At 46.3% G+C, this 12,835-nt stretch overlaps 1 protein-coding gene across 2 annotated transcripts in view; it reads left to right on the forward strand.

Moving 5' to 3' along the window:
* The first annotated feature begins 2,119 nt into the window (after window positions 1-2,119).
* LENG8 (leukocyte receptor cluster member 8) overlaps window positions 2,120-12,835 on the forward strand; it is a 42,700-nt gene continuing 31,984 nt past the window's right edge. Inside the window, exons 1-9 of one of the 2 annotated variants that reach the window (XM_073571019.1) lie at window positions 2,120-2,143; window positions 6,814-6,867; window positions 6,956-7,103; window positions 7,549-7,644; window positions 7,951-8,058; window positions 9,317-9,572; window positions 9,831-10,005; window positions 10,139-10,324; window positions 10,802-11,071. In XM_073571019.1, the coding sequence (XP_073427120.1) occupies window positions 6,833-6,867; window positions 6,956-7,103; window positions 7,549-7,644; window positions 7,951-8,058; window positions 9,317-9,572; window positions 9,831-10,005; window positions 10,139-10,324; window positions 10,802-11,071 (1,274 nt within the window). In that variant the 5' untranslated portion in view covers window positions 2,120-2,143; window positions 6,814-6,832. The other variant, XM_073571017.1, reaches the window with a different exon arrangement.

Raw genomic sequence — 12,835 nt, forward strand, 5'->3', positions numbered from 1 at the left:
TTTGAAGCATGATATGTGGGAAAAGGTTGAAAAGTTCCAGGGGGTCGAATACTTTTGCATGGCACTGTATATCAATATCAACCAGATCTTGTAAACCAAAGAGGAATAATGCCTCATCCCCACAGTATTACATACACAAAGTGATCATAGAACATGTACATGGAAATATACAGTATATACACTGAATCCAAAACGCATCCTAACTAACGTTAATCTTATGCACATCACCAGCATAATGACGAGAAGATCCATGTGCTGGGATAAGGTGTTATCTGAGCATGCTCGGGTCCTAACCGAGACTCTTTGGCATGCTCGAAATATATATTTGAGTCCCCGTAGCTGTTTGACAGCCGCAACGCATGCAGGGATTGCATAACAAGCAAGCAATCAATCCTGCAAGGTTTGCGGCTGTCTAACAGCTGCGAGACATGCAGCTGTGGGGACGCGAACATAGTTTTCGAGCACGCCGAAAACAGTTGGTTAGCACCCGAGCATGCTCAGATAACACCTTATCCCAGCACGTTCGCTCATCTAGTTAGTACTTATCTTGCATACGTAAGAAGCCTTAAATCCAACAAATCTATGTCTAATATCCCATATCCCAAGCCTTCGCTGACAGGTAGGGACACCATAAAGAATTCTAGGGTTTGATAGTTCCCTTTCCTATCAATTTATTGGTTACCCTTACCGATTTTGTATATAATCAAACACACACCTTAAACTAATTTTAGGTATTTTTGAGAGTTTTAACGTGATTAATGTTACAGTATATTTTGCAACTCTAGTTACACCACTACATGCCCCAGGAAGAAGCTGGGGGCGAAACACACGTCGGGGTGAGGGATGCAATAACTGGCCATCCCGGTGAATATATCCATATACAGGTACTTTTGACGGTCCTAAGGGACTCTCTTCATAAGAAGCATGGGAGGCTTGTGCTCACACGAATAGGAATGTCATAATTCCTTCTGCACCCATGTATACCCATAACCTTAATCATTTTTATGCGGTCCTATATCTACATTGAGTAAAAACTGCAAACAATAATTATACTGATCATTAGAATGGAGTTGTAGGGCCCCTTTACTTTGATTAGTGGTAATTATGGTTTGTTATTTGTTCCTCTATGTTCACAGGTATTATTCATGCACCAGATGGATTTTTCTTGGTATATTTTACATCTTAGGCCATGTGCACACGATGCAGATTTCCAGCGGATCCGCAGCGGATTTTACCGCGCAGAAATGCTGCATATCCGCATTGTGATGTACAGTAGCATGTTAATCAATAGAAAAAAAAACGCTGTGCAGACACTGCGGATTTTTCCGCGCGGTTTTCTTGTGGTTCAAAATATGCAGCATGTCACTTCTTTTGTGCGGTTTTCCACCTGCTCCATTCTCTAAATCCGCAGGGGAAAACCGCAAGAAAAAAGGAAGAAATCCGCAGGAAAAATGGATTTCTTCAATTCTGCGCGGAAAAATCCGCAGGGCTAAAAAGTCCGTGTGCACTCAGCCTTAGGTTCACAACAGAAATAACTGAGGGGAGGGCACAGTACTTTATTTTTTCAAATACATAAAACCTGACAATAAATTCATACAAATTAAAATATTTGGTATTATCATTCCTCAAATTATCACATGGAGGGAAGAGAAATATTAAAAAGGTAAAATAATTGCTATTTTTTTATTTGGGGGGGGGTGTCACTTTCCATGAATAAAAGCTCAAGACCCCAAAATGACCATTGTTCAAAAAGTTGCGAAAGAGGAAAAATCAAAAGTGAAGAAAGGGTCCACTGAGCCTGTGTGGCCCCTGTACCCACAGAGACTAGGAGCCAGGACTGACTGCAGAACCAGGGTGTCCTGAGACAGTCCTGTCAGGAGGCAGCTGGGAATACAGGCTGCATTCATAGCAACTGGAAAGCAGCAGCAAATCCATCACCTGTTTACACAACCCACCAACATGGCGGCACCATCTAGGCGACACATTTAGGACTACGCAGAAGTCTACGTCACACGCCAAACACCCACGTCGTGATTGGAGGAGCTATTACAGGCATTCAATGACTGTAGCCAATCAAAAAACAGATAAACAAGTCTAAGAAAACTCGTTCTGATTGGATAATGGCGATAAACCGGAAGTAGAGGTAAAAAACGATGACTACGGCTCCCGGAAGTAGAACAGGGCGGGGGGAGCAGTTACGTCCGGAAGACGGGCGGTTTGCGGCCGCCATTTTGTGCTTGTAGGAGCCATCTCTGAGATTCGGACTAGAACGAAAAAAAAAATAAGCCGCTGTTCAGAAGGGAAGAAACCATAACCCGCGCCAAACGCTTCAGGCGACAGCGGAGGTGAAGACCAGGACGGACGAGACTTCGGACGTGGTGAAGGAGTACGAGGGCGGAGCACACCAGGCTTCTGCATGAGCGGCCTGGCTGAGGTAACGGCCGTGGCCGTGTGCGGACGGTGGCGGCTGAGCGGGACATGGGGTCCGGTAGAAGGACTTGTTTCTCTTTCTTCCTCCAGCCCTGACAGTGCGGGCGTCCCCTCATGGTGCACTGCGCATGTGACTGCTAGTGATTAGGGGGCTTCTGTGCTCCCCAGGTGTGGCCGAGGGCTCAGGGCCCCGTTATGCACCTTAAATCATGATTTGTGGGACATCTGCCCCATCTTTCCCGTACTCCCCTTATCTCCCGCCTCCCCATCTTTCCCGTACTCCCCTTATCTCCCGCCTGTCCATCTTTCCCGTACCCCCACTTACCTCCCGCCTGTCCATCTTTCCCGTACCCCCATTTACCTCCCGCCTGTCCCTCATTCTCCCCTAATCCGCCTGAACCCTCAGAAGCCCCCCCATCGCTCGCCTGAACCCTCACTAAAACGCTTAGCTGCATTCACATATGCCCCGAGTTTCACCGATGTCATTCTCAGAGCTGTGGTCTCATGAAGAAAGAGATAAAAGCTACACAGGAAAATTCTATAGTGCACACGGGATAATGAAATGTATATTAATAAAGTTTATTTAAAGCAAACCTGTCACCAGATTTGGCCAATATAAGATACGGCCACTGCCTTTCAGGGCTCGTCTATAGCGTTCTATAATGCTGTAAATAAGCCCCCGATCTGACCTAAAAGATAAGAAAAATAAGTTTTATTATACTCGCGGGGGGGGGGGGGGGGGGGGGGATTTCTGGACTGATTGGTCTTGCAGGTCCGGCGCCACCCATCTTGTGATGCCGCCCTCCAGCTTGCTTCATGGTCCCCAGCATCGTGCTGCGGCGCAGGAGTACTTATCTGCCCTGCTGAGGGCACAGCAAAGTACTGCAGTGCGCAGGCGCTGGGCCTCTCTGACCTTTTCCGGCGCCTGCGCACTGCAGTACTTTGTTGTGCCCTCAACAGGGCAGATAAGTACTCCTGCGCAGGAGCGTGATGCCGGCGAGCCATGAAGCAAGCTGGAGGGCAGCAATCATAAGAAGATGGGAGGTGCCGCACCCGGACCACCCCCCCCCGGGTATAGAACGCTATAGAAAAGCCCTGAGAGGCGGTGGCTGCATCTGATATCAGCCGAACCTGGAGACAGGTTCCCTTTTAGAATATCTGTGAAGTGTTTTTTATCTTGAAGTACAAAAAGTATACAAACTGCAAATCAGGGTATGGATAAGTAATCCTAAAAACCGGGCTATAGAGTCGGTGTCATGGAAATTGAGGAGTCGGAGGTTTGGCTTACGAACCAAGTCGTGGAGTCAGAGCCAATTTCGGTGGAATCGGTGTCATGGAAATTGTGGAGTCAGAGGCTTGACTTACCGACTCCACAGCCCTGCCTAAAAATAAACTCCACACCAGACAATCATAAAGGCCCCGTCTCACTAAGCGATCTCGGTAGCAAGATCGCTGCTGAGTCACAACTTTTGTGAAGTAACAGCGAGAACGCTGTGTGTGACAGCGATCAGCGAGCGGCCCCCCTGCCGGGATCGCTGGATGAAACCTCTGGACATTTCTTTGGTCGCTGGTCTCCCGCTGGCCAGCACTCATCGCTGTGTGTGACAGGTGGGAGACCAGCGATCAGGTGTAAAAAAAAATAATAAAAAAAAATAGTTATTCTCACCTTCCGACGTCCCGTTCAGCCATCCTGCCTCTCTCCATACTCCGGTCCCAGTGATCCTTTGCAAGAATGACCGCGAGACTTTGTTATCCCTCGAGACCGTGACATCTCGCGGTCATTCGTGCAAAGGATCACTGGGACCGGAGCGTGGAGAGAGGCAGGATGGCTGAACGCGTCGTCGGAAGGTGAGAATAACTATATTTTTCATTTTGATTCTATTTTTTTACAGCGATGGCCAGCGATGCCGGGCGCTCGGCATCGCTGTGCTGATCGCTGGTGAAGCTGTCTGTGTCACAGCTCACCAGCGATCACATAACGACTTAGGGTACCGTTACACCTAGCGACTCACCAGCGATCCCGACCAGCGATATGACGCGGTCAGGATCGCTGGTGAATCGCTAGGTGGTCGCTAGTGAGCTGCCACTCAGGCAGATCTCACTAGCGACATCGCTGGGGATGGGGGTGGCTACTTACCTGTCAGACGCGGCGATCCTGCGTCCTCCCTCCCGGCTCCACGCGTCGCTCGTCGTCACAGCAGGAAGCGCCGCAGGAAGTGGACGACGAGGAATGGTCCAGCAGCTTCTCGCGCGATCAGCGATAACCAGCGGGGGAGCGGGTCGGAGGTAAGTATCACATGCAGCGATATCGCTAGCAATATCGCTGTAACGTCACAAAATCGGTGACTTTACAGCGATATTGCTAGCGATATCGCAGTGTGTAACGGGGGCTTTACTAGCGATCCTGACACCTTGATATCGGTGTCGGGATCGCTGGTAAGTCGCTTAGTGTGACGGGGCCTTAAGAAATAGTAATCAGAAAAGGAAGTACGGCCTAATTCAATTAAATCCCATAAGATAAGGCAGGTATGTGAAGTTGTACAACACGTAGGTAAGAATAATAATGAAGCGCTCCTATGCGGGAAACAAGGACCTATTGGGCACACAATAGAGACCTACCAACAAAAAGCAGCCGCATAGATTAGGTGAATAAGTAGCATGGTAGAGAAAAAAGCCCCCACATATATCGCTGATCAATAATAGCTTCACCTGACCCTCCCCCCTTTTTTTTGTTTGTTTGCACTAGACTAGTTTCACCCAATTCATATTACTGCTGTGCTCCCTGCTTTTTGTTTCTGTGTGAATGAATTTGTGACACTATGGGTCCTAGTACTGTCTGATTTAAAAATAAAAAAAAACACTTGGACATTTAACAAAAATGTATGAATGCACACTAAACAGGTACTGTATATATGTATATATAATATTCCCCTGACATGAACACTGAGACCCCCACTGATCAACTGCAGTCTTCACAGAACATTAACGGCGTTGATGGAGGACACAACTGAGAGCAGAGAAGTGATGCTCATACTGAAGTTAAAGGGTTTCTCCAATACTCGGGCAAACACTTTTGAATTACAATATTCCTCCATTAAGAAATATCACCTTTTAAAAGGAGCAGTGAAATTTTATAGTCAGCTCCTTGTTTTACTTTTTTCTGCACAGTAAAGTCCCTTAAGAACAACAAAATATTATAAATATTGTAATGAACTTCTGGGCATTTGCTGTCAATTTTTGGATACGTTCTCTGGACCTCCTGCTGTAAGGCCCCCGTCACACATAGCGACTCACCAGCGATCCCGACAACGATATCAACTTGTCAGGATCGCTGGTGTGTCGCTACATGATTGCTGGTGAGCTGTCAAACAGGCAGCTTCACCAGCGATCAGCGCCGCCGAGCGCGTGGCGTGGCGTCGCTGTGTACTTTAGTTACCAGCGCGCTGATGCAGGGAGCTGGTAACCAAGGTACACATCGGGTTTCTAAGGGGCGTGCGTCACTTAGAAACCCAATGTGTACCTTGGTTACCAGCTCCCTGCATCAGCGCTCTGGTAACTAAGGTACACATCGGGTTTCTAAGCACCGCCTGGTGCTTAGAAACCCTGCGTTTTATCTTAGTTACCAGTGCGCTGATGCAGGGAGCTGGTAACCAAGGTACTCATTGGGTTTCTAATCGCTGGTGTCCCGCCTGTCACACGCAGCGATGCGTGCTGGCCAGCGGGAGACCAGCGATCAAAAAAATGTCCTGGCTATTCCAGGACGAACAGCAATAACCGGCAGGGGGGCCGGTCGCTGGTCAGTGTCACACACAGCGATCTCGCTAGTGAGATCGCTGTTGCGTCATAAAACTTGTGACTCAGCAGCGATCTCGCTAGTGAGATCGCTATGTGTGAGGGGAGCTTTAGAATCTGTACGGAAGAAACGCTGCACATTAAAAACCAATTTATCACCCATCTCCTGTAGGGGTCTGACCACTGGCACTCGCACCAATCAGAAAAATGGGTAGCTTTTATCCCCTGTACAATGGGGCAATCGTGTACATGCTTGCCCACAGCTCCACATGCACTTGCACTAGTTTTTTTTTTTTTTTCCCAGAAGCCCCATTAAAGAATGAACGGTGCAGTCAGAGATTGAGCATCTGACCTGTCGCTAGATATTGTAACTGGGACAAAAGTTCCCTGTTCTAATGATTGGTGGGGGCTCGTCATTGGGAAAGTTGTCAGTAAGTCATAATCTATCCTGCAGTAAGGAGAGAACTTTTATTCGCCTTGTGTGGTGACTGTATCCCTCCTCTTTCCATACACAGATATTGCTGTGTGTATACAGCTCTATATACGGTACATTTGCACATTTTAAACTTCTGTTCAATTTTCTACCAACAGGCAACACTTGAACGCTGCAATGTCTAACCTCGCAGACCAACTGAATCCTGAATGGTGGGTTTCCTCTGTTACTAAGTAATATTGACATCCTATAGATATATAGTTAACATTTATATTAAAATTTTTTCAATCTTATACACAGGGTTCAGCAGTACAATGGAGGTAGAGATGGCAGTTTAGAAACCCCAATGCAGGAAAATCCTGAGTGGGAGAAGGCACGGCAAGCACTGGCAAACATAAGTAAAGCGAGTACCACAAAAGGATCAAGTGATGGGCAAGCTAATGCACAGGTAATCTAATAGTAGGGGACTGGTTTGTTAATGAAAGGTACTACACGTGACTCTATGCTATATGAGTATATTTGGTTCACCCTATAGACACCCTGTACTTGAACAAATTCAGTTAACGTGCCCCAGTTCTGTTATCAAACGGAAGAGCTATCTATTAAAAGCATAGCAGGAGAATAGGGCTCGTATCCCTCAGAGATCTGGCATGTGCCCCCTAGAGCACTGAACCACAGGTTGTCAATCTTTCTGTTGAGCAAAACCATTGCCCTGATCACCAAGATCTCAACGGCAACATTGCTAAACCAAAACACACCTTTTCGCGGGTTGACAGTTGTCTGACTGTGTAAACAGAATGTACTGCTGACACTTATGTACATTGTATGAAGTCCAAACTTTTTTTTTTTTTTTTTTACTATTTATACTATTTATTTTGTTTCCTCTTTTGCAGTATTCAGCATTACCAAATGATGCAGCGATGCAACAGTATTATCAGTGGTATTCACAGTACAATTATCCATATGCTTACAACTACTATTACCCCATGGTAGGTATCAGATTTCTGTTCACCTTCATGCATTAAGAGGTTCTAGTGGCATAAAAATTACCTTTTTTGGGGCTTGGATAGATGAGTGGGTCTTTTCGATTGCTGATGTCCATGGTATGTAAAGAAATCTTTCAAAATATGATGGGCTGGGATGTAAAATACCACAAAGAACAAGGCACACAAGTCTTTGTATATATTGCTTAATCTTTGCTATTTTGGACCAACGCAATCTATTTTAGTCCTTTTAAATTGAGTTGGATTTATAATCTGAAGCATATGGTTAACATATTTCTTTGCATTTTGTAGCAGAATGTATATGGTGGATACAATGCTTCCGGTCAGTATGGGATGTCTGGTAGTTACCAAGGATCGCAGAATCAGCAAGCTGGACTACACCAGGGGAATCTCAGTCAGGTATCCCTGGTTATTTATTTGGTGGTGCCGGTGATTATCAGTTGTGTAATACATTAATGGGATTGGATCATGAGCAATACTTAACATCTCTACCAGATTGTTGGTCAATGTGTGATCATCTGGTTTCCACCTCTTGGACCCAGACCATGGCAATGATAATGCTGTATGTTTTTGAATGGAGAGAAAATTGCTGATCCATTTGCTATCTATAGGCATGGTAGCAGTGAACAGCGCTTGGCTATCTTAGGCTGTGTGCACACGCTGCGGATTAGGTGCGGATTCATCCGCGCGGATTTTGTAAAATCCGCAGGTGAAACCGCAGGTCAAAAGACCTGCGGATTGCTCTGCGGTTTTGCCCTGCGGTTTTTCATCTCCTCAATGGAGGAGATGGCAAACCGCAGGGGAATCCGCAGAAAGAATTGACATGTCAATTCTTTCTGCGGATTGAAAACCGTGGAAAATTCCGCACCGTCTGCACTGCGGTTTTTGATTCCCATAGGGAATCATGGTACTGTACACCGCAGAAAAAACTGCGGCGGGTCCGCAGCGGCCAAAACCGCTGCGGAACCGCAGCAAAATCCGCAGCGTGTGCACACTGCCTAAGTCACACCCTTAGATATGGAATTGGACCACTGCCCCGTTCAGAGAGATGACATGTTGCCTTCTTTCTGGTGATTAGTAGTGTCTCGGGTGGGACCACCGACAAGTGACTCATACATTTACAGCCTATCCTGTATATTGGCCTGGATCGAATTTGGAAATCACGTGATAAGTGATTAGGGTATTACCTTGCCATTCTCTTAAGAGAGTCCGGATATATAATTAATGAACTTTACGGTTTTAGAATAGCCAAGTTTCTTGACTGCAGTTTGTTTTTAAAAAAAAAAAAAAGCAGAAAACTACCCTTAGCTCAACCTCTCCAGGTCCAGCGCTGAATCCTGTCTCTGCTCTGTGTCTGTTGTGACGCCATCATTGCAGAAAGTGATGACAACTCTGCAGCCAACATCTCCGTGGCTCTGCCAGAGGTGACGACACAAGCCGCGCAGTGGCTCTGAGCTCACTGATTGGCTGCAGCGTTGACAATATGGCGTAAGCGCTGCAGACACCAGATGCAGCAGTGGAGACTCCTTACACTGGACCCGAGGAAGGTGAGTAAAGCTCAGCCGGGGAAGAGGAGCTTTACAGAATTGTAAAACCCCCTTTTAACCTGCTGCTTTTTTTGTCAAATTATTAATATTCATTACATTCATGTTTCCAGCCCGGTGTTCCTGGTCTAGAAGATGGGATTCCTTACTCGAATATCCAGTCTCAAGCGTCGTCCTCTGCTAACCAAACTTCACCACATCACCAACATGTCAGCCATAATTTGTCACAGTCCTGTCCGCAAAACACAGGAGGAGGCAACCAGCTCTCACCCCAGCATCCATCCAGTAACGCCAACAGCTACAATCAGCATTCCTACAACAACAGCCCCAAATCAAAGAAAGGCCATCAACTATGGAACCGAATGAAGCGTAAGTTGCGGCTTCTGTCCTACCATAGAGCTGGTCATGGGCTGAAAACGCCCCCCAGTGTCATAGCTTTCCATGAATTATTATTGTGTTATGCTTTGTTTATATATTACATGATGTATACAAGAACACACATCCCGTAAAAAGCTTCTGCCCTCATTTTGAGCAGCTATTGGTTCATTTGGATATGATCTGATTTTATGTTAGTAACAGCTGTGAGATATTGTGGAATTTCATATTTTGCTCTTTCTATTTTAATAGAGGCTCCAGGAGCTGGTGGTCTGAAGTTTAATATTCAGAAGCGTCCACTTGTAATGTCCAATCAGAACTTTTCACCTAATGAGCAACACAATAACTATACTGGCATGTCGCAGCAGGCACGCATGCACCACCACATGTTACAGCAGCAGCAAGCAGAGAAAAGCCAGGAGCACAGGTGAATATTTTGGTTCTCTTTTGTGAAAGGTGCTATTACTTTACCCTTCTGCTAGTGATAGCTAAACCAGGGCTGTTTATAAGAAACTGAAGTATTTCTAATGTATTTTTGTTTTTTTTTTATATTTTTGCAGTAATAGTTCATCTAAGCCTGAAGATTGGCCTCCAGCTATGAAGGAATACGTCCAACGCTGCTTTACCGCATGTGAAAGTGAGGAAGACAAAGATCGAACAGAAAAGCTGCTAAAAGAAGTCTTGCAGGCCAGATTGCAAGATGGATCAGCTTATACCATTGATTGGAGTAGAGAGCCTTTGCCATGGTATGTGTTATGTGGCTATCCAACACGTTTTATTTTAAATATTAAAAATGCAACTAAGGGGTGTAAAAACAAAAAAGAACATGGGCTCTTCAAACATTTTTTTTTCCTGTCCTGCCACACTGCTGCCTTTCTCCCTTCAGTAACTCGGTTTCCTCTTACGGCATGAATGCGTCAGTCAATCAGCTGCCTGATTGACTGCAGCCTTCATGTTTTGTCTGTGGCGGAGGAGAGACTGACTGGAGCCACAAGCAGGGTTATGGCAAGAGTTTTGTAAGTGAGCACAATTTTTTTTTTTTTTTTTTTTTTTTTTTTCCCCTTTCCTCTTTTGGACCATTTTGAGAGATTAGACTTTAGAAATGATCATCTTGAATATCACAAAGACTCTGAACAGTCTGTAATCATGAACTAGATTTAGAGGGAAATGTGTTTGGTTTTTTTTTTGTTAAAGCCTTTTTTTTAATGTCTTATTGTTTTAAGCAAGGAAAGTGCAAAAGGAAGCCCAAAGAAAAAGCGCTGGGAGCAAAGTACTTTGCAGTCTTCTCTTGGCAGCACCATTACTGTCACACAGTCCTCACGTGGCGGAGTCCATAACAATACTAGTACACTAAGGGGACGCGGTGGCAGCTTTCCTACAAGGTTTGGAAACAGGAATGTTTTCATGAAAGACACCAGTTCTTCTTCAAGCACTGGCTCAAGGTCAAGATCAAGGTCATCTTCACGGTCCCCACACAGACGATACCGTCGCAGGTAACAAACGATGATGAAATTGTAAATTTCTCTATTTCTTCATTGGATGACACAGGAACCATGGGTGTATGTTGCTGACACTAGACCCATATCTACCTCTGTTTTTGGGGTTTTCCAGTAATGTCCTATTTTCAGATGGATCTTCTCCTACCTCTGGAGGAATACAGTGTGAACAGTCACAACTGTACTCCCACGTAGAGACCGAGTACGGCGTGTACTGCCTTCCAGTATCCTCATATATCTAATCGGCAGGACCCCAACACGAAAGAGTGTTTAGATCTGGATTCGATCCTGGCCCCCGTCTCCTACCCACTTGTCCACCAGAGTCTGTCGGTTTTAGAAGACATGGACATCCCTCAATAAAGGAATTTCTGATGTCTTGACATTTTTCCAGGATGGAGAGGTACATCTTTTTCCCTCTTCCCCAGGTTCCTTACAGAGGCGACGAGGAGAAGTTCCACATAAGGATTCAAGTAAAAAAGAAGATAGAAAGAACAAGGGATGAAGACAGAAGTAAGATGGTGAGTATTTTCTCCCAAACCCTCATTTTATTTCTAGGGCCTTAGGCATTGTGGTCCTTTTGAGATCAATATGTAGCTGTTACCCTTTGTTACCCTATGGATTGCGGCACTGGGTTACCGTTTACTGCGCTTTTAGCGCTCCCCCCTGTTCCGGCGGTCACTGATTTTACTCTAGGTCCTGGATTCCCTTGGGCCTAGTCTCGGCGTTTGCTATGCCCCTTCTCAGCACTTGAGCGGGCTTTTCTCCCGCCCGTCGATTACACACTTCCTCTTCCTGCCCCTGGCTGTTAGCTTTGCCTACTCCTCCCGGCTTCATCATACAAGCTCTGCAGTCGTCGCTATCTTTCTCCTCCCGGACCTGGCGGTTAGCTCCACCCCCTTCTTCCAGCCTCCGAGAGCAGGCTTTTTTTCCTTCAGCGGTCGCCTACCCTTCTTCAGCGCATGCTTAACTCTGCTGGTTCCTTGCATCCTCCTTGTGGTCGCTATTTTCCGGCTTGTGGATCCGGATGGTGACTTTTCCCTGCAGGACCTGCATCTTCTCTGCCTATTATCGCACTGCTGCTCTCTACAGCCTGTAAGCAGACTACAGGACAACTGCATCTTACTGTGAGTAGCTCTGCTCTGCAGACTGACACTTTCCTCTGCATTCTCTTCTTGTCCCCTAACATTCTGGCATCAGTTAGTGGGTCTGCTCCTCATGCCTAATCCTAAAGGAGAGCGTTTTCGTCCTCCTGCTCCCTCTTCTTCTTCCTCTGCTCTTATCAGACACTTTGTTTGCTCTTCGTGTATATGCAAGCTCCCTTCAGGTCTGTCCTCTCCTCTTTCAAGACTACAGCAACTCCCCTTGTGCCCACCACCCAGGAGCCCCCTTATGCCCCAGGAGAGAGCCTTGACCCTATCCCAATGTGGGCTTCGTCTGTCAGTCCGTGGCGGACCTCACCTTGGTGTCGCCTTCTGGCCTCCGCCATTGCTAGTGGGTCTAAGGACTCGCCAGCTGTGCCTTCCAACATAGGCCGTAAGAGATCCAGGCAGGCGTGTTGTTCTAGGTCCTCTTCCCACTCCATCTCTTCCACTGGTCTCTCGCTGACGGCCTGCCTCTTCCCTATCGTCCTCTGCCGAGTCAGTGAATCTGAAACCGCCTCGCCTATCAGAGAATGACTCAGACCTGGATTCTGACCAAGCCTCTAATATGAGAAACGTTTTCCAGAGCCTCATTGTGTTGGTCAACCAGACCTTTAACATT

Source organism: Dendrobates tinctorius, unplaced genomic scaffold (assembly GCF_039654945.1).
Source record: "Dendrobates tinctorius isolate UK_male_01 unplaced genomic scaffold, ASM3965494v1 ptg000028l, whole genome shotgun sequence".
NCBI classification, from domain to species: domain Eukaryota; kingdom Metazoa; phylum Chordata; class Amphibia; order Anura; family Dendrobatidae; genus Dendrobates; species Dendrobates tinctorius.